This window comes from Takifugu flavidus, chromosome 13, assembly GCF_003711565.1.
Source record: "Takifugu flavidus isolate HTHZ2018 chromosome 13, ASM371156v2, whole genome shotgun sequence".
Classification (NCBI taxonomy): Eukaryota; Metazoa; Chordata; class Actinopteri; order Tetraodontiformes; family Tetraodontidae; genus Takifugu; species Takifugu flavidus.
Window position 1 is genome coordinate 5,978,150 of NC_079532.1, and position 22,214 is coordinate 6,000,363.

Below are 22,214 nucleotides of genomic sequence, written 5' to 3' on the forward strand. Positions count from 1 at the left end.
GTAACTTCAATGTATTTCAGCTCTTCCAACACGTGTCAACATTTGTTGCTTGATACTTTCTAACCCTAAACGCTGAAATTCACTCCCGTTTACGCACATATCGAAACTTTAAACTCCAACAGCCAGATTATAATTGTTTTCGCATACGCACGAGTTGATCGTGGACAGCAAAGGGTTGGATTTGATGAGCATGAGTGAGTCGGTGTGTGTGACCCCCAGCCCGCCCCTCACTGTGCCATAATTAGACGCTCATTCCTCCAGTCACGCAGCAACCGCGACTTGCTCAACTCCATCACATCATCGGACTCCGTCTGCGTTGATTACAGGAACACGGAGGTTCAAACGCATTCCGCAGAATATCAAAAGCTTGAAATACTCGGACACCTTTCTTTGTTCACTTTTTTCTCTCCTCATCGGTCATTCAATGGATCTGCGCGTAGTGCTGCTGTGCGCTCTGTTCGAAACGCTGCTTGCCCAAGGTAAGTTAACTTTAATCTTTTAGTTAAAAAGTTGCAAACATCTGTTTTGCGAGGCTGGACAGTATCATGTAAAACTGCACAAGAAAAAGGAAAATGGGTCCGATTTTCTGCGCACCCAATTGCCGGGATATTTAAAGTTCCGGTGCCAGACCAGAGGTGATGAATTTGTCACAGAACTGTGGGGCATGTCACGACAGTCTGCAGACGCTCAGTCTGCCTTTCATTTAAACGGCTGGGTTGAAAATATCAATGTATAAATAAAAATGTAGAGTAATGCTTCAAAATTGTGGCAATTCTCTTTAGTTTTTTGTGCATGTTTATATAGAATAAGACCATACTAGAAAGTGTCCCATCAAATTAAAATTGCACTGTCATTACACTACAGCAGGCCTGGCCAACCCGCGGCTCCTCTTTGCCTGGTTTCATGCAGCTCTAACGTTCATATCGAAGTTTGGGTTTGTGTTTTTTTAATGTGCGTGTTCACTTCGCTTGAGTTCAATACGGTACCTTCGCCAAAAGCGCAAGCGCCTTAGATGAAAATACCGCAAAGTTTCTCAGTAGGGACATGATCTTTTGAGTAAACAATTAGTGTCAAGTTCGCCTTCAAAATGGCAGGAAAAAATGCACGAAAGCTTCGTGACCCGGTTCCGTGATCTACAACTGAAAAGGCCACAGATCGTATTCCTCGTTGCCCCATTTAATGTGGAGACGCACTGTTTTAAAGCCCCGCCAGTCACAGATGAGGCTGCAGCTGAGTTGGAGATGATCGATCTTTGTGAGGACCAACTGAAACCTGCTTTAAGGGAACGGGCCATTGGGTTCTGGAAAAGTGTGGCAATGGAAAAATAGCCCAATGTCAAACGGGCTGCGCTTAAGATCCTGTCAATATTTGGGTCAACATACGTCTGCGAGTCTGTGTTTTCTACCCTGAAACACGTGAAACCAAAGCATCGATCTGTTCCGACTGCCTGGCAACAACTGAATACAAGCCAGATTTGAAGAGGATTGTTCTAAGCAAGGAATGCCAGAAGTCCCACTAAGCAACATACATAGTAAGAGAAAAAAGAGATATTTTTGTTTGTGGACTTAGTTTGAATTGGGAGTTTGTGTGTGTGAGACAGTGCACACAATGTTCATTGTTGAAAATGACTGGCCCGTGGTCTGTAGAAGTCAAATTCTGTCATTATCATGTTGGTGTGTGACATTTACAATAAATCTGGCTAAGCAGAGGTCTGTGTGTGTGAGGAAGGGATGAGGTGATGTTTATGTGTGCCCACGTGTATGATGTGGCTCTTTGCGGTAACACAGTAAAAAATGTGGCTCTTAGGCTCTGACTGGTTGGCCACCCCTGCACTACAGAGTCAATCATCAATGGATTCCTAGGACAATTTCAAGAAAGCTTTCATTTAAGTGGTGTCTTACCCTCTGAGTCAAAGGCCAAGTATCTTGGTATGCTGTGATGCTAACTGGTGTCTGGCCAGTCTTATCTAGACAAGAGTGTGATTTATGCACACATGCCTGCCGCAGGGTCACACATGGATGGGATGAGGCATATCCAAGTGTTCCCAGTAACCCTGGTCACACAGGGGGCGATTCTCACAGCAGGGTCACTTACTCTAATGTTTCATCTTCTTAAGGAGCAGTCATGAGTCAAACACAGACATAACAGTTAAGCGTGTCAAAAAAACCACGTGTGCCAGACAATAGCTGACAAGAATGGAGGAAACGGTGTTTTTCTGTCATTAAGTCTGGAGAAACCTCTAAATAGGCCTGGAGCGTGCTGAGGAGCACACTGCTGTTGTGACGTTTGGCTGTGGCCTGAGTGGCGCTGCACCAGCAGGCTCATTAGGCCTTGTTTATATGAGGTGTCTAGACACACGCAAGCCATGTGCTGCTCTGCCAAGACACAATAGCTCTCACCACCAGCACTGCTGTCCAAGACTGGAGTCGGCACGGTCCAGAAAGAAAGACAATGCATCGCAGAGAGCAGTGACTGCGTCTGCTGCTACTAGCTCTGCTAATGAAACGGCACCACACATTTAATTTAGGGCCCTTCTGCTTTTTCAATCTGGGCTTGCAGAGCAGCCGACGGTGGTGCCGCTGGAATGACAGAGATTCTCCTTGTTCTGAATGTATCTGCAGGGGATGAACGGCTCTCCGGGAAGTCATTTGCAGAGTAGAGTGTCTATTCTCGTCATTTAAAACATACCCGATGCCCACGCCCAGAGAGGATGCAATATCTTTTTTAATGTCGAAGCTGGAGAGATGCTACTTTGGGTTTTAAATCTTCAACGCAAATTGGGCAATTTGCAAGAATCTGTCAAAATCTTAAAGAAACCACACAGACAAGATTAACAGCATTGTGAGAACTGCTCTTTGGTCCATTAGCAAAGTTATATAAGGCTTAAATTACTCTCCCAGCTCTTTTATGAGCCTGTTGTTATCTATTGCGAACAAAATATCTTTTAAAACTCGCTAAAGCACCCTTGTGTTACTTTGCAGACCGGTCTTAAACACTGAGACTCTGAGATCTGGAGGGCTTAGGCTGGGCCCACGTGAAAGGCTTTTAAAATGCCATCCCATTTCATCCAGCTGCTACAGTGTTTATTGGCCGGGGGACTGCGGGGTGTGCCAGACTTCCAGAAGTCAGTAGTGAGTCAGCTAATGTGGCTCTCCTGTAATAAATCCCCTTCTGAGATTTACTCCTTTCTGCAAACGTACTCATCCTTCATGTAGTATGATCCAAGACGTTAAAAATATTGCGGCTTTCTTGTGGTCACTGGTAGAAAGTGTCCATGCTGGCCTTCAACACTGGATCACAGATTTCTAATACATGGTTTTGAAACTCCACAAATAACCCCAAGTCTCCTGAATCAGAGCATCTATTGCCAACAGATGAACTTGGTTATAGTTTAGATTTAATTAAACTGTTAAACGACCAACTTGTACAGCAGGTTACCCCCCCCCCCCCCCCCATCTGTCTCTGTGTGAGACAGTTTTCTCCATCTCCCCTGCTTTAGAGAGTTGCACGCTCTCCAGTTCACGTGAATAAATTGCCAGATCGTTGCGTGGCTGGTTAGCTTCCAGTCAAAAGAGGGAAAAAAAACAAAACGCCCTTGTATCTGCAAAAACAAATCTTTATCTCTGGCAAAAACATTCGCTACAAGTGGTTTAATTTACCAGACTGTTTACAGCTCTGTTTGTCCTTCTTTTTTGTGAGCACTTGAAACCAAAGTCAGTGGATAATGAAAATATCCCATTTTTCTGTGTTTAGATATCAAACTGACCAGTCGTCGTGCTCCACTTGCACTGCAAATAAACAGCACGTTGCTCAGAATCCTTAGGGACGCGTGCATCCTCTTAATGAAAGCTGAAGCTGAGCGATTTGCAAAAACACACTTTGTGCTGTCTTTTTTTTTTAGTGTCCACAGGAGGAGAGCAGATCTCCATAGAGGACTGCTGCAGGGATGGCCAGAAACGGGCCAAAAACAACGAGGACTGCTCGTCCATCCCGCTCATCTTTGAGTCCAGCACGTGCATGTAAGCAAACATCATCTGGCAAACTTTTCTCTCCCCCCTGGATCTTCGACGTCTGATCTTCTGAGTTATGACTCGCTGGACACAGAAGAGCGAGGGATGGGTGAAACGTCTGCAGGTCCCACACGAGAGAGGACTTTACCCCACTCCTTGAAATCGCCAGGCACAATATTCACTTCAGATGTGAGCAGGAAACACCAACCATGGTGGCATAATAACAGCTTGGCTGGTAACTCTAGGAGTGCTTCCATGGGTCCACACAGCCTGGAAGGTCTGCTGCTGCTGTGCACCCTGACAGCAAACATAATCACAGCCACCCTAAGTGGCTAAATTACAGTGTAAGGAGGGATAGAGGAGAAGGGCAGGGGCGTGCGGGGGAATTAGGGTCAAAAAGGGCGGTGGGGGGGGGAGATCAGGAGAGAGACTGTTAAGAAATCCAGGAAATACCTCCGAGGTGAAACGTAGAAGGACGATGGAGCGAGAGAGAATAACAGGAAATCTGAACAATTACACTACGAGGAAAAGAAGAAAAGATGAGGGAAAAAGAGAACAGAGAAAAAACAAGGGAGCAAACGTGCCCTTAAAAGGTCCTGCAGCAGAGGTGTGCCTCGATTTTGACGTCTTCATTGGTTTATGTGGAAAGAGATTTCTGGTAAGAGTTTGCGAGGAGTTTTTGGAAATGGGGGGAACAGGGGGGTGGCTGACGGTCCCGTAAAGTAACACTTTGGCAGAGATTGAGAGCAGACAGAGAGGGAGCCGCCGACTCTCACCCGAGACAACACAAGGGCATTTCTTTGTGATGAGGACATTAATGGTGTTTTGATAATGACGCTCACGCACGAGGGGATGAGCTTGTGTTTGCACGCCGACAGACATTATAAGCAGCAGAGATTCTGGGATTTGTGCTCCATTACATCATGGAAGAACGTGCTGGAGACCACATCAGCATGTCTGTGCTAATTTCCAAGGAAAACAACAGCCATTCGGCTCTAGTGATGTAATTAATCCCAAACAGGCACTGTGCATTAATAAAGGGAGGGGCTTCCATCCATCCATCCATCCATCCATCCATCCATCCATCCATCCATCCATCCATCCATCCATCCATCCATCCATCCAGCCAGCCAGCCAGCCATCCATCCATCCATCCATCCATCTATCCATCCATCCATCCATCCATCCATCCATCCATCCATCCATCCATCCATCCATCCATCCATCCATCCATCCATCCATCCATCCATCCATCCATCCAACCTGACCTTAGTGCTCGTGGCGTCCAGCCTTGAAGAATATTTTAAATGAAATGACATTACTGCTGTAAAACACAACACATTTCCACAGCCTCAACTAAATCCAGACACACACCCGTACACACACACACCCACACACACACAATCCACTCAGGCATTTTTAGCCTGATCCCCATCGGGCTCGCCCCAGGCTGATTTTAATGGGCTTCACTTTGAGGCAGCAGGGAGACTATTGATAAGAACGGGGAGTTAATGTACCTGTCCCCCCTCCTCTCGCTGACAGGGCGGTGCAGGAGCACTGCTGTCTAGCAGTGCTGGAGGATAACATGTGCACCACTGGCATCAACATGGCCAAAAACCAAGGATCCTGCGATTCCTTATTCGGCAACACCTGCGAGACCAAGACTACAAAGGTGGGTCAGTGTGAAAATAACAAGCAAAAAAAAAGATGGACGGAAATTACACACAACCTGAATCAAATATGTCCCTCTAATATATCATTCTACATTACATCACCCTGTATGCTGCCAGTATGGAGGCAAATGATTGATGAGGCCTCTGTGTGAGCGTGTGTCTGTGTGTGTGTGTGTGCAGGATGAAGCATGTCACTCCAGGGAGGCCTGGACACTGTTACTGTCAGATATTATAATTTCACTTCTGACTCTAAAATTCCACTGCATCCATAATCCAAGAACCTCTCAAACGGTTTTATTGTCTTTCAGCAAAACCCCGACTTTATTTTCCCTTCATATCACACAAAGAATGTGGCTGAATGTAAACTTTTATCATTGTCTTGCGAGGCTAGATCGTCTCATACAGTTAAATGTGGTAATTTTCACTCTTTATGCAACATCAATTTTAATTCATTTGAATGAAAGTTTTCGGATGTGGCTCATGTTTCAAGGACATGCTGAGTTTATTGGAGTCAACTGGAGCTAATGAACTCTGCGTCGGAGTTTCTCGTAATCTGTAATTTTGTAGTCATTAGAATTAACACACGTCTATCAGCGTTCATATTTAACAATACAGCCAGCCATATTATAGAGGTGCTGGAAAACTGAGCACGATGAGTTTAATCTCTCATGCTCTCATTTTGCTCGGTTTAACACAAACACACCCATCCTTCATGCTCTGTAACATTTTCTCCCACATTGACGTCTGACATTAAAACCTGTCACAATGATTGATGGGTAGAGGTGCTGCTGTCACCTCACCACTGTGTGATATTTAAGGATTATTTTTCCTATCCGAGGGGTTTCTTGATGTTATTCTAAATGTTGATTGGAAAATAACTGAGGTGTCTTAACACCTCAAAATATCTGGCGACCGTCGCTTACTTGTTTTTTAGTTTCTGTCTCATCCATTTGTTCTGCTATTGTAGATGTGCTGCGACTGTTGTCTTCTGGGGAAGGTGGCTCATGAACAGAGTCTACCGTGCGACCACAACCTGTCTGTTGGGCACCGGTGTGGCCAGGTGTCCCGGGATTGCTGTGCAGCCGAAGTCCAGCTCAACCAGACCACACCGACACTGCAAACTAAATGTGGGTAGAAACACAAAGCATAACAGATGAAAAACCACTTTAAAAATCCTCTGCAGTGAACGACAATGCATTTATTGGTTGTATCGGTTTATGTAAATATTTCTTTAGGGAAAAAAAGGAACAGTAATGATCAATTTATAACCCTGGTTTTGTTGTGGAACGCCCTCTGGTGGACAAATATCATAATGCTGTTACGTTCAAAAAGCAAGTGCCAAAAAGGGAAAAAATGAGACATGTTTTGTTTCACATAAAACCAGACAAATTAAAAATAATATAAACACAAGGACTGCCAATGATATATGCTTGTTTTTCAAAGAAATATAAAATGTTAACATGATGTATTTAACACATGCTCGTATTTCTCCCTGGCAGTGCCAGCCCAGGATGATACAGATAAAAATGGAGATAACTCAGTTCTGACTGATGAGTGCAAAGGTATAGTGTAACAAGCCAGTAAACACACACTCAGTGATTTAATCTAGAGAAAACAATGATCACCCAGCAGGAATTCTTTGGCTGTTTTTTTAAATTTTTTCTCCAGGGGTGTGCGCACAGCGCTGCGTGGGCAACGACACGTGCGGCTGTTTCGACGGCTACAAACTTCAACCGGACAAAAAGACCTGTGAAGGTATGTCTCCTCTGAACGCTGAGTTGTTTGCAAGAGCAGAGAGCGAGAGAGAGAGAGAGAGAGAGAGGCCTTAAAAGTTCACAATCACAGAGGTTCTGCATTCGAACCCTCTTAGACATCAATGAGTGTTTGCTGGGTGCCAGCAACTGTCGTGGAGGAGAGCGGTGCATCAACACAGAGGGCTCCTTCCGTTGCCAGAGAGAGGTTAGCTGTGGGACTGGCTACGAACTCACTGATAATAACAACTGCAAAGGTGAGTGGGACTCCTGGACGGCTGCATGTCTGAAATTTGTTGTAATAAGTGTTATTGCAATAAATCGGTGACTTCTTCACTAAGATATTGACGAGTGTGAGACTGGAATCCATAACTGCGGCCAGGATTTTGCGTGCCAGAACACGCAGGGATCATTCCGCTGTCTCCCGAAGGTCAGGTGTGGCGCAGGGTTCATCCAGGATGCCCTTGGCCAATGCATCGGTGAGCAGATATTGGGGAGATAGAGAAAACATCAGGAGGGATTCGCACAATTTTCATCTTTAGCAGTGATGCAGGTGTTGAGTTCCTTCTATTCTTTGGTCAAAGCTTAAACGTTTGAATACAAGTGCTGCCATCTGGTGTCTGGTGCCTTTAAAAAAAAAAGTCAAACTCAAAGCTGGAAGAGACTCAAATTATACACTGTTGTTTGTATCAATTTAAGATGGTTTTATTTCTGTTTTAAGACATCAATGAATGTGTCAGTCAGACGAGCCCATGCCACAGAGGGCATATGTGTATCAACACCGTCGGCTCCTACAACTGCCAGAGGAACTCTGTTACCTGTGGCCGAGGATATCACCTCAGCGAAGATGGCAAACGATGCACTGGTATGGCTACAATAGAAAAAAGCTGCAGAAAGGCCTTTCCAATGCAGCGGAGGTGCGTGTCTTTGTTAAAATGCCGTCCGTCTGTGCAGATATTGACGAATGTAAAAACCCCGGGAATGTTTGTCTCGGTCACGGCTGCATCAACATGGTGGGCTCTTATCGCTGTGAGTGTCAGGCTGGCTACATCTTTAACAGCATCAGTCGGTTATGTGAGGGTAAGCAAAGTTTTCCTTCGCCACACAGAAATAAACCCCATTGGATCCCTTTGCATGTCCCAAAGTCAGGGTCGTACCCTGTCTATGCAAGTGAATGGAACTTTGTTCTAAACCCTGGTCACTTGGTGTTTTAGATATAAACGAATGCAGGCACTATCCTGGTCGTCTTTGTGCCCACAAGTGTGAAAACACTCTGGGCTCCTACAAATGTAGCTGCACCACTGGCTTCAAGCTAGCAAGCGATGGGAGAAACTGTGATGGTAATGTAATGCTTAATATTCCTTCAGGTTTCTATTTATCCAAGTTAGCGACACACACGGTTTAGCACTTGTCAGACCGGATCCTTTCCGTGCAGATTTGAACGAGTGCGAGAGCAACCCATGCAGTCAAGAGTGCGCCAACGTGTTCGGCTCCTATCAGTGCTACTGCCGCCGCGGCTATCAGCTAAGTGACATCGATGGCCTGACTTGTGAAGGTAAAGTTGTGTTCCTGCGCTAATAAAGAATGCTCAGAGCTCTATTTTAGCAGCAGGCCATATTTACTGTACTTTTCTGCTTTTAATCTCATGTTGCCACTCATGTCTCAGACATAGATGAGTGCGCCCTTCCCACCGGAGGCCATATTTGTTCCTATCGCTGTCACAACACGCCGGGCAGCTTCCACTGTTCCTGTCCCGTCAGCGGCTACACCTTGACCTCAAATGGTCGCAGCTGTCAGGGTACGGGGATCTCGCGGGAACATCACACTCCAGCACGTTGACTTATTTTGGTGAACGCAGCTGCATTTTAATGATTTGAATTTCTTTTTTTTCCTTCGCAGATGTGGATGAATGCCTGACAGGAACACACACGTGCACAGAGAATCAAAGCTGCTTTAACATACAGGGGGGATTCAGATGCCTGTCCTTGGAATGCCCAAACAACTACCGCCGCGTCGGAGAGACGTGAGTGCCTTGATTGCCCCTCTTTTGCACACGTGTTCCAGGGAAATTAGGAAGACCAGATACGAGCTGTACACACCAAATACTCTCAGAACAAAGTTGCAGTTTCTCCCAACCGGACAGCGACCAGTCCCGTGACTTTTAAATATGGTCGTCGTGAGTCATACGTGTGGATCGAGGCTTTGCATGTCCAGTATGTTCCATGCTGGAATAACTTCAAGGAAGCTGGAGCATGTTCTGTTTTTGTAAAACAAAAGAAATGCACACCACAGTTGTATGGAAGATCACTCTTTAATGGTGGCGCCAGTCTTGCATGAGCCACAGATCCATCAGTACTGACCCGACGTGTGTAAATGCTGCAGACTCATGTTCCTTCCACTGCATGCCACGCACGGCAATACAAGTCACATCTTTTTTCTTTCTCCCTCTGCCTGTTTTGTTTTATCCTGCCTTGCCCCCCTCCCCCCCACATCTTCCTGTCATTGCAGTCGATGCGAACGCTTGCTTTGCAATGAGTCTGAAGAGTGCCTGGCCATGCCACTGAGAATAACCTACTACTACCTCACCTTCCCAACCAACATCCCCGTCTCCACCAACATCTTCCGCATGGGCCCCTCCCACAATGTGGCCGGCGACGACATCCAGGTCGCTATCACTGCTGGCAATGAAGGCGGTTTCTTCAAGACGGCGCGAGTGCTCACCGGCGGCGTGATGTCAGTGGCGAAGGTCATCGACAAGCCGCAGGACTTTGACCTGTCTTTGGAGCTTAGATTGCATCGCTACGGCACCCTCAGCACGTATCTGGCTAAAGTGCTGGTGTTTGTTACTCCAACGGAGCCCAAACTAGCTTATGAACCCCATTCAGAATAGACTCGGCTATGACTTAGAGGAACAGAGTTTTTGTTCTGTCATTTTTAACATCGTAGAAAATTGATTGTATCACCTATTATTACCAGTTAGTGATGTTATGAGTCCACCAACCATCTTTATTAACTAAGATGGTTAGTTTCATTTCTTAACTCGCTTTATACACGATGTAGTTCAAAGTATCATGGAGACAAGAGGAAAAAGAGACTGTAAAATAATTTGGTTGATGTCAAATTTCTTGAAACAGTAGTTTGTTTTTTGGGGGTTATAGGATGGTCGCAGAGCCTGTAGCAGTGGGAAGAGGGCAACGTTTTTAAAGCATAAACTAAAGAAACAGGACATGTACTTTCATATTTTTTACTCATTTCTTTCAACTTTTTAACGTTAGAAGGTAGTTTTTGGAAGTAATGCGCCATGAGTCACCCCTAGGTGGCGCACTAGATCAGCATATGTCACAAGAGGGTCACGACCAAGTGCCTACAGTTGAGTGTAATTTGATGATGGTTGCATGATAAAGTCTGACGTTTGCAGCATTTTATGGTTTATGTGTTGGATGAACAGTTTTCTATTAAAATCGAAATAGAAATAACACATGTTCAAGTCAAAGCCACTTCTTTTTAATGGTGAATTGTGGAATATAATCAAAGGCAGCACAGGGAGCAGCTGGAAGGCCAGGCCGAATCACACATAAAAGCATAAAGACATCCTAAAACTGTTAAAAATTCTGACAGCTTCGGTGACAAGGATAACCAATGACAAAATCAAACAATTCGCAATTCGTTTTTTGGCGTTACCCGTCGAGATGTGATTGATTTAAATGGTTCTTCCAATGAAAAATGTTTTGAATCTAAAAAAAGCCTAAGCACATTACAAGAACTGAAAATCTGTGAATTTGAGCAATAACTCACCCTAATGCTTTTACTTTGCTGCATGAATGCATCGATCTGTGTATAATCATTCATCCGGGGGGCTTAATGTAAAACACACAGATTTCCACTGAAAACTGCGGGTATAAAACCCAAATGATCTGAACGAAGGCTGACTAAGAGACATGCAATGCGTTGCAGTGGCACAGCAGAAGGAAATGTGCAGCAAGAGAAAATATAAATAGTTTGACATGCTATGAGGCCGTAGCCTGAGGGCTGTGGCTTATAATAACTGTAAATTCAGATGTCCGAGGTTCCTCCTGTCCGAAGCTGTCAGACTAGTAAGGATGCACTTGGTCCCCGATGGGGAGATCCTTAAAATAAGAATACAGTGGTGTGTGGAGGGTTTTTTCCTCCCGTATGACATTGAGTTATGGGGCTCTGGGCTCTGGCCGGTGGTCTGAACAATTTGTGGTCCAGCAACATCACCACATGCAGAATGAATGATGCCCTGCAGTGTTTGTGTTGGGGCGTTATCAACATGCCGACTATAAATAATAATTACAAAAAAGAGAGAGAGAGAATAAAAGGGCCTACGCTGACCAGAGAACTTTCATCCAAAAAGTCTGTTTTTCTTTCTGGTCTGAAAGTATTGGGGTTTTTCTGGTGGGCTGGGCCACGTGAGGTATCGGGGAAGATCAGGAAGACAATTGTGCATGCACAAACACAGATGTTCACACACCAATGCATGCTTGTCTGCACATGTAAAATGCATGAGTACGTGTTTATCTGGTGTAAATGGACATGCAAATGAACCCGTAATGTGTTGTAATTAGACAAACTTTGCCACCTGCCCCTGCTTGAAAAGCAAACCCGGACCCGGTTTATATTCCTTTAAATGTACTCACTTTTGCAACAGAACTTTCACCTTATCCTCCAGGGCCCAGTGTGGGTCTCTCTGCAGCTCTGGCCATGGTATTATAAACTCGGAGAACATTTTGTGGGTTTGGCCCGCACCAAAGCAAAACTTGGACCCACCCGCTAATTGCTAATTACAAGCCCCTACCCAGTGGTGGCTTGACTTTTTGTCAGGGGCTTCTCCTCTCACTCTCAATGGAAGGAGCCCAGCAACCCAAGAAGCGCCTGCTCTTTTTAGCTGCAGCCAGTGGGTCCCGTGAGGCGTGCCAGAGATCCACGGATCATGACTCACAATGTAGCATATAGCCGCTGCGCACATTAAGTCGATAACCCAATATAGCCACGCCGACTTTTTCAGTCCAACTTTGAATTTAAAGTCCAGCATGTCAAAGACAAGACAAAAAAACTCTGAAACCCCTGTCAGGATGTTGACAGGAAGTGTAACGTGATACTTCAGGTGGCGTTAGCTTGAGCCAGTGGAGGCCCTCCATTCCCTCCAACCTGTCACTGATTAGTCTGTGGAATAAACAAAGCCCTAAATAATAGGATGAGAGCTGCCCTGAGGAGAGGCTGGGGAGTTGTCGAGTCATGTTGCTCACAATTTACGAGTCTTTTAGAACACTCCCTTGTCCCATAAATCCCCCTCGAGAGATTATCTGATATGAGGCTGGGGATGCTCAGCAAATCCAAATATTTTCCTGAGCAGGTTGTGGATTATTCTTCCCAAGCGTAGTAATTCATTTCCCACAGGGTCTGAAATATTGCATCAGAAACGCATCAGTGGCATCTCTAGTGTGAAGATTGACTTCAGCACGCGCTTCGAACATTGGTTTATTATTCTTTCAAATCACACAGCCTGGATTTTGGCTGCTTTAGTAGCCATCGGAGTCCCCCAACACGCGTCTTGATGAGGCAGTTAGCGTCTTCCAGTGGTGCCTAGCTAGAATCTTCTTTAAAAACTGAAGGTGTTTTGCTATCATTGTTTTAAATACACATCACCTAAAGGTCAGAGGTCATGTTAGCCATGTGTCTGATTATTCCCATCTTTAGACTCCAGAGGATTCAGCTCTCTGACACCATCCGCTGTGTAAAGTCCTGCCAGCCCAACGATATGGCCTGCGTGCTGGACCCTATCCACTCGCTGTCCCACACGGTCATCTCCCTGCCTACATTCAGAGAGTTTCTGAAGCCGGAGGGTAGGTACCGGTCCGTCTTACAGCCATATAATCTGTAAAATCTGTCCGTTGGAGCTCAACATTGGAAGCAACCCACAGAAAGATGACTCTTAATTTTTTGAGTGGCCACCACATACATTTTCCCGCAGCTGTCAGAATCTATGTGACTGCCTTTGACAACCCCCAGCCCCCCCATGATCTCTTCCATGATGCGCACGGGTGGCCCACCCATCCTATAGGGTCCTGAGTTGCTTTAATAATCACATGCAGACACTGGCCGGAATTTAACGCGCTCACGCTCAGGGGAAGTTAAGCTCTTGTCATGTCTCATAAGCTCTGATATGGGGTGTAAAGACCCTAAACTTGAGCAGCAACAACGGAAAAGCATCAACCCCACTGTGACCTCTTGATCTGCAATAAAGATGGTTCTACTTCCTTTTTTATTGACTTTTTCTTGGAAAGAAAGCATTAGTTAGTTGAGGATCGGGAGCTTAATCCCTGAGCAATTATTATTCTTTAAAAGCTTTTTTCCCCCTCCCTATCTAACTGTGATCTTCCAACAGAGATTGTTTTCCTGAGAACCACCGTGCCGGCTTATGGCTCCTATCACTCGGGCAGTTATGATGTCAAGTTTGACATCCTGGAAGGTAACGTGGACAATGCCTTTGACATCATGAAGCGGGTAGAGAACGGAGTGTATGTGGGTGAGTACTGGAATTTTACTCTGCTTTGTGTATTGTCAAGTCCATTTAAACCGACCCTCTTGCACATACAGTAGTTGGCATTTACAGCCTCAGTGACTGTCACGTGCAGGTTTTTGTTTTGCTTTTGATAAAAGCAAGATCCCACACGGATAATGGTGAGGTGCTGACATCAATGCATATGATAGGTCCCGCTATGGTCTTTGCAGTATGGTGGCTTCATGCAGTTGTCATCGTCTGTACTGTGGCTCTTGGTGTCTGTGTCTCCAGTGGCTCTGAGACAAAACTTTTTTTTTGTTTCTCGGCCTCGCTAAATATTTGGCATCGGTTTTCATGGTCTCGCGGTTAAGCAAAGCAGCGTTTAATTCCCCTTTTCTATGGGTAGGTTTATTCAAAGCAGATCGTTATTTTCTACAATAACTTATGAGGTCTGCGCTCGAATCCGCGCGTGTGAATGCAGACGCATGTACGCATGAATGATTGCAGCTGACGTGGAAACTGCCTGCTCGTTGTGACTTCCAGCATATGCAAAAAAGAAAGCAGCAGCCATCTCCAGTTGTAAATAACAACATAGGCGTTGGTCGAGGCCGTGCCCCAAGTATGAAACCGTTTTAGTGTTTTTATTTGGTGTTGCGAGGCAGGCAGGGTGGTATGTGGGAAGGACGTGTCCGTTTGCACTGATGGATGATGGGATGGCTGGCCGATATGCACATTTGTCTCCATAAGCCGAGAGACACCGAGGAGCGGGAGAGGATGTATGGCCATCCACGGTTCAGGATGGACCGTCGGCGCAATTATTCTCTCCTAAACTTTTGCAGAAACAGATGTGTGTTTTAATATGCAAACATTAACACAGGGACATGAGAGAAATCAGATACTCCAACTCATGGCTGAAGCAGCTATAATTATATCCTAGGCTTGCAATACTGCTATTGTTTTGGAATGTGCAGTGGTGAATTCCATATGAGCGATAAGCCTTATTTTGTAATATATCATCTTCGCCGCGTCTGTGTGAGAGGATTTAGGAGGAATTCCCTGTTTATGGTACTGCTCATTACACAGGGGCACGCATGGATGCGCGCACACAAGGGAGGGAAGCGAATGAAGGGAGTGCAAACGACAAAGTGGGAGAGTTCGATTGTACGAAAAGAAGGGAAAGACGAAGAAAATGTGTGCAGAAGTAATCTTGGGCTGTCTGCTTCATGTGGTTGGATGTATTGTTCCACTTCCCTGTCCTAGGCCTCAGCGTCTCGCCGAGCTTTGGAGCACTTCAGCCGACAACCACATGAAAGGCCTGTTTGTGCGAAGCCACTTCTCTCCCAAACCCGTTGGACGCTTATTGGACGCAGCTCTTCCATGTTAGCACCGGTTGTCCATTATACATTCAAGTTGAGGCTTTATCCTCTTGGTCACCGGGCGCTCGCCATGACGTGTGGCGTCCACGAAGCCATGAAGGCCCTCGCGGTTTTTTTATTTAGCGGCTTGTGCTGCTGGTGATTTGGCCCACAGATGCTGCCGTTGCGTAACCCTCCAATGAGGCCGGCTGACGTGTCCTATTCAAACGCGTTAGTTTCCAGTATCTCCAGTGTCTCCAGCATTGGTATTCCAGCTTGGTGGGACGTGAAGAGTTGCAGACATGGCGTCTCCACTTCTGAACAAGTGCGTGAACTAGAACTAACATTGGTGATTATTTTTGGCGCCGTTATGTGTTTTTGAAAGGGACAACGGTGGCAATTAGGAATTATCGGAATCCATTTATAAACTCTTGAAGGGATTTTTAAAAGGTTTGATTGGCTTCCGTCCGTTTCCGTTCTGCTCACTTGCTATTTTAAAATCAAGCTGGCTGCGTGCAAGGCATGCGGGGTTTCGCGGACGTGCACGCACACATGCGCGTGAATGTCGACAGTCTGTTGGCGGTTTTTGGTCATCCGTCACTGGCTCCCTCACCACTTTACCGCTGTCACATCTGGAAGACGAACCTGACAGCCTGAGCGCCTTTCTGCGAATACAACAGGCCCTCAACAGTTGGAAAGCATAATCGAAATCCATCAAACGCATTCTTGCGACTCTCTGACTGGCGTGGCCACAGATCCCGGCAGGTATGTGCACTAAAGTGATATACTGTGTTATCCTGACACCAAGGATGGCAGCTCTGACACATCGCGCATCCATATATTTGGAAACACAAACAGTGGAGGAATGCATTAGTCATGCCGATGCGGCCCTCCGCTTGCGATGAGGGCTAGATCGCTTGAACAGGGCTGATAATGGCATGATTTATTTTGACATTCAGCAGGTGGGTGAATAAGTCCCCACATAGAAAACATTCTACTGAATATTTGACAGACAGCGCGTGCAAATTTCTCACTTCCACATAATGTGGCTGAGTTGACGAAAGGACGTTCTTTTAGCTTCATTATTACTTTAATTTGTTGAAAGATTCTTGATGTATGCTGTGAAAAATGAGGCACCCAGTAGTAGAAACTATGGGTAAAGAAACCCCTCAAAATAACCCAGAATGCATTCAAATAATCATGCTTCATCTAAGTTATTTTTACCGGATGGAATTTACTTTGCCATCATACCCTTATGTGAGTGAAACCTAAGAGGAATTCCATTCATTTTTGAAATGCAGGTGGAAATATGCCCTTGTGGTTTTTTATACTTTGTAGAGGAAAAAAAAAACCCTCTGGCATCACCGCTGGCACAGGCCTGGCAGCCAGCGAGGCAGCCAGTAAGATGAATGGAAGAGGTCTCTCTGCAGGTCATGATTGTCGTTGGTCTAGCCGTCCGCAGTGCCCAGTGGAATGTAGGCTCACTGTGCGAGACGCGACTACTTCAGAGCCAGTGGAACTTGCGGCTCTGGCTTGCGGCTGCGCTGGTGAGGAGCCGAAGACAGCCGTGGAGATAAGCAGACAACTCGCTCTTCAAGTTTGAGTGGATGCAGGAGGCCCACAAGAGTGCGCCAAGCCCACGAGAAATCTGGGCCTGCCTCAGCTACAGCTAATCAAAACAGGGTCTCCTACACCTAGTCAGACCCAAACTATTCTCCACAGGTGGTCTTGACGAAGAGAGATGCAAATAATAAATGTCTTCATAGCCAAAACATGTCCAGTCAAAACACTGATATGTATACATTACATAACACGAGCAATAAAGGTTCATTTTATATTTATCGGTTGCGTTTATCTCCCTTGGTTTGGGCTGTTTTTTATATTTGCCATTCCTTTTGGCTGTCTTGCAATAATCTAAGAAAGGGAGAATGTTGTTTATGTTTGTATCTTTTTCCTGACATCCTATCCACTCCGCGTACATAGTGAATTTATTTTATGCTCCTTATTTATGAGCTGTGGCTTTGAATAATCACTTGTAATATAGTGCAAAAGCAGCGGTTTAAGATGTTGGTGCACTTGTGTCATTTACCCACAGCTACCAGAAAAGAGTGAGTCCATTAGGGAACCAACCAGCCCCATATCGCTCCTTTTTAAATGGCACTATTAAGAGATTCCCCGCAAAGCGCCATTAAGAGATCTGTAACGTCGTCTTATGGTTAATCACCCTCCAAATATTTGACCACTCTCTTCTTTGGAGTGGTCAGATTTCGGCTTGGACGGCCTGACTTGCCTGGTCATCATCGTTCTTATGGCCGGCGGGTTTTGCAGCTGTACCGCTGCATTATTAAAACTGAAATTGGTTGTGTTGCTAATGGGGAAACAAGGGAGCTAGCAGTTTCTTTGGCAAGTTTGAGAAGTTTTATGACCTTATTGCAGAAAAAGAGGTTCTGGCAGATTTGAGCATTCTTGCAGACTCAGTGTGTACACTAAAAAGTGTTCCATTCTACACCATAATACAAGTACAGCCATAATGATGCTAAAGAACACCCTGTAGTGACTTTGTGCATGGGAACGTTGTACAGTACCTGGAGGCTCTCCAATGGTTTCACTGCAGTGAACATACATAGAACCATAACCAGTGTGTCATTATACTATACTGTGGTGAGGCCAATGGATACTTTTCATTTGTTTCTAGTGTTAAACCCATTCATTTTGGATTTTGTCATACACTTCCGAGCTGACTTGTATAAACCAGAAAACCCAGAAATTGTACTGTTTACATGTAAGCCTTCAATATCGTAGCCATCATGGGCAAGGACGATGACAAATGGCTAAATAAATGCATGCTAGCAGTAGCATATTTGCATTCCTTCATTTTAAGCTATTTTCTGCAGAGGGAGCTACTCTGTGATGTGGCGTAGTGTTTAAAGAGCAGATACATCATATGGCTTCTTTGATGGTGCCTGTTCTAGGCAGCATAGTCACCTCTGCTCCGTGCGGTAGATATCCTCAGTGAGATGGAAATACACCATAGACTTTCCAATATTAATACTTTCTCTTCCTGCATAAGTACTTCAGGCCTCAGATGTCCTTGACTTAGTTCAGTTCCAATTGGTTTTGAAAGGCTTCCCATGTTTACTTATAAATTAATCTCAGGTGAGGCTGCAGCCAATGCAAACCTGTTGTGGCTGTTGGCTATTCCCCCTATAGTGTAGATGGAATAAAGATGAATATGCAATTGTGGTTTCACCTTAAGTTTCATGTGAGTATGTTGAAGCTCTTAGCTGATGTTTTCCCGGCAATGAGGACTCTTTCATTTTTTTTCAGGAGTTTACTGAGACTTAAAACAGTGTAAAGATACAGGCTATGTGGTAGGATAGCGTAGGGTTAGGCTGAGGGTTTTTTCCTCGGGTTCATATCTAAGGGGGGGAAAAAATGCTCCAAGAGCTGAAAAAGCAGTTGCTTAAATTCAACAGTATGTAATCATTCAATAGATTTGCAGAACTGTGAGACAGACAACATTTTCTCCATAGCAGTGATGTCGTTCTGCTTTTGTGCTTCTTGATTCTCTCAGAATTACTTTTTCGGATATTCAGATGGAAAATTATCCTCAGTTGGCCTCAATCATAGAATGTTTAGCCCCTTGTTAGATATAGACCATAATTGTTGCAATTTAAAAGAAGCCTTAATGTGGACTCAAGCCCATCTGTCTTTGTGGTGGTCCAGATTGTGCTCATCATGATGTCTTTTTCATCGTCATTGTGTGCTTGTTAAGCCCAGCACCGGAGCTTTTAAACTTGTTTGAGTTACGAAGGCGGGTAAGTCCTGAAGTCCTGAAGGCCTGTGTGGCTCAGGTCGGAGCGCAGCGCCATCTCACTTGGTTCACGGCTCATTTTCAAGCTCAAAAGTGATTGTTTTTTTCTCGCCTTTCATGTCAGTTACTCGCTGAACGCTGCATCTGTCGTCGGGCCGACGGCAGAGGTTAGCTTTTTCCCTTCGCTCTGACACGATGGAAACAATAGATACTCGGTGCCACTCCCCTCCTTTCACTGTCACTATGCAACAGAGGGCCAAAACACCAAAACACGGTGGCAACCCTGGTAGAAGTGGGCCCCATTCCACACTTTTTCAAGGGCTTATCGCTGGAATCTGCTGTGCGCCTACAGCTCGCACCCGGAGATGGACGAGGGAGCAAAACAAAGTGACAGAGAGATGGAGACAACGGTTCAAGCTCTGCTGCTTGCCCTCCCAGAGTTAAAAGATGGATTCCTGGAGCAAAGCCTCCATGGCTGTATCGCGTGACTAAAGCTGCTGCCCTCCATCAAACACATGGGACTCATTTAGCCTTGCGGGTCGCAGTGATGGTGCTGCAAACACCAGGCCCCCTCAGGAAGAAATGAGGCAGGAGGAAGAAAAGGAGAAAGGCTGGTTGTTGAGAAACACCAGTGTCGCCAAAGAGGCAACAGATGGCACATAGCGGGATCACTATTTGTCCTGTGGTGAGCAACTTCCAAATAAGTTTCATTGCGTTATTACCACAAAGTAGCACCTCGTAAGTCTGACCACTGTGGGATGTGATCCGCGGTTCGCTCGTGCAAACCTGAATTTAACCCATGAAATGAGGTTTAGGGGCAGCAAAAGGGTCAACGTGAGGCGGTTACTGTTGTTAAGGGGGACGGTGCTGCGTTTGCGTTGCCTGAACGCATCTGCTGTAGGCTGCTGAAACAGATATGAAGTGAAATGTCACCAGTCTTCTGCAGGGAAAAGACCTGCTGACAGCCTGTATAAACACTGGCCTTTCTCCCCCTGTAATCAAATGTTCACTTAGTAAAGAGGGCCCAATGAATTCCACAGGAATTCAGTAATGCTTTGTTGCCGTGTGTTTATTTTCCCATATATTTTTACCAGAGTGTCTTCTGTCCATGGGGGGAATCGCGGGGGTATTTATTTCAGATGGGCAGTTTTGACTCGGCTTGCTGTTGAATTCAACTGTACACTTTATGTGTTGAAAAAATATAGATCTGAACAGCAAACACCAAAGGTTAGGGATAATGTGATGGGTGGATTTGTGAAATGACCATGCTTTGCCCCTTTGAAAGCTCCTATGGTGCAATGTTAGCTGTTAAGATTAGCTTCAAGACCTTTGATGTTTGCGTTTATTAACGCACATAAATGAATCTCAAAAACATTGGAAATTACCACGTGTCCTCGAAGTTGCACAATAACATCTTACCAGCGCGTCAACCGCAGAACTGCTTTGCACAACAGAACCTCGTAGAATCGGTAAGTGCAGCTAACATATTTGCACAGCTGTATCGAATGAAAACTGCTGTGCGTAAAAAAGAGACAAAGTTGACAGACGAGTGTGACAGACAGCTGAAACATGCATCTGAAACACTTCTGCTTTTAACAGACTGTGACCAGGACTTTGGTCGTGGAACAAGACTTGTTAAATGACAGTTTATATGATTTATGACACTATTTTCCAGGGTGCCGGGAACCGCCAACTAAATTCTTTTGTTTTCGACCGCATGAGCGTGTCGGAAGAATCTTTAGAAATCAGAAAACTCCATTTGTCACCAAAACAATCCGCTTTGATGTACAAGTGGAGAAAAAAAAGGAAATTCTTGGACATTTAACAACCATATTCAACCATATTCATATTCATCTTTTTTGGGTAACCTACCCATAGAAGTTAAACCAATGCTAGTTTCCTGATATCTTCGTCTGTTTTTATTTCCTCCAGGTGTCGTACGCCAGATGAAACCCCTGATCGGTCCACTGTCTACACTCCTGAAACTGTCCATGCGCAATCTTTCACACCAGGGCGAATCTGGCCAAAACATCATCAATGTTCACGTCTTTGTCTCCGAGTTTTGGTTCTGAAAGGAGTCAGATTTCGCCACGTGTTTTTTTGTTTTTTCTGACACTGTACTCGCTGGTCCTGTTTTCTCAACGCTACCATCAGTTACAGACTTTAATATCGTAACTGATAGCTGTAGGCAGTTTATAACTTAAAACACTCGACCTCCACCTAAACACTTCCGGCTAAATGGAGCTAAGATTTGAGAAAGTAATCTTGAAGAAATGGGATTTTCAGAATATTATTTGAATTGAAAGTGCATGCATGTAGAAAGGTCATTCATGGACACGATGATTTATCAATATTTTTTATATGACATTATAAACCTTTGTTTTGTAACATTAACCTTGATCTCCCCTGTAAAATAAACACTATTTTAGTTATGGTAGTTTTTATTTTGTGTTCCAAAGCATTTAACCCTTGTGTGGTGTTCGGGTCTGTGATGATAAAATTAATTAATTTTATCATTTTTCTTTTAATAAAAAGTGAAAACGGGTCCCACAGACCTGAACACCACACAAGGGTTAAATTTCAAGCACATTTATATCTAATGGATGAAGGGGAACAAAATCAGCGCAACATGATTCAGCCGCCTCGTGTCGCTGACGAGCTTCAATCGAAACTAACTTTATTCATTAGCTTTAACCTAGAATTGCATTTGCTACATAACATATCCTCAGTGGGGAAAAAAAAAACCAAGGCAGTGCTGGTATTTGACCTGCCAACGCGCAGACCCCCCAAAAATGACCCTGAAATGCAAACACCACATTTCCCCACAGCGGTAATCCAGTCACTGTGCAAACATTGTGAAAGAGAAGTCATCAGTGACGATGACTTTCTCAATGATGATGAGGCGTGTGAGCTTGATAATACCAAAACCTCAATACGAACGAACAGAGACGCACAAATAGAACCTATCTAAGCTTGTGTGCTTTTATTCAGGACAATCTTTGGAAACTCAGTTTCCATGGTGACATTTAGAATGCTGTATTGATTCAGCAGCTAATGATACGGGAGGCTGGGAGCATGTCCTCTG

At 44.9% G+C, this 22,214-nt stretch overlaps 1 protein-coding gene across 2 annotated transcripts; it reads left to right on the forward strand.

Moving 5' to 3' along the window:
• Positions 1-229: 229 nt before the first annotated feature.
• On the forward strand, positions 230-21,561 carry fbln1 (fibulin 1). 2 transcript variants are annotated; one of them, XM_057053117.1, is made up of 17 exons: positions 232-479; positions 3,902-4,019; positions 5,553-5,682; positions 6,651-6,810; positions 7,183-7,245; positions 7,352-7,438; positions 7,554-7,691; positions 7,776-7,913; positions 8,156-8,299; positions 8,389-8,514; positions 8,649-8,774; positions 8,870-8,989; positions 9,101-9,232; positions 9,334-9,457; positions 13,156-13,301; positions 13,844-13,984; positions 21,062-21,561. In XM_057053117.1, the coding sequence occupies exons 1-17, from the start codon at positions 425-427 to the stop codon at positions 21,199-21,201; spliced, it is 2,088 nt and encodes a 695-aa protein (XP_056909097.1). In that variant the 5' UTR covers positions 232-424; the 3' UTR covers positions 21,202-21,561. The 2 variants fall into 2 exon arrangements, with proteins under 2 accessions (XP_056909098.1, XP_056909097.1); XM_057053118.1 differs by lacking the exons at positions 13,156-13,301; positions 13,844-13,984; positions 21,062-21,561 and adding an exon at positions 9,943-10,914 and having other exon boundaries at positions 230-479.
• The last annotated feature ends 653 nt before the right edge of the window (positions 21,562-22,214 follow it).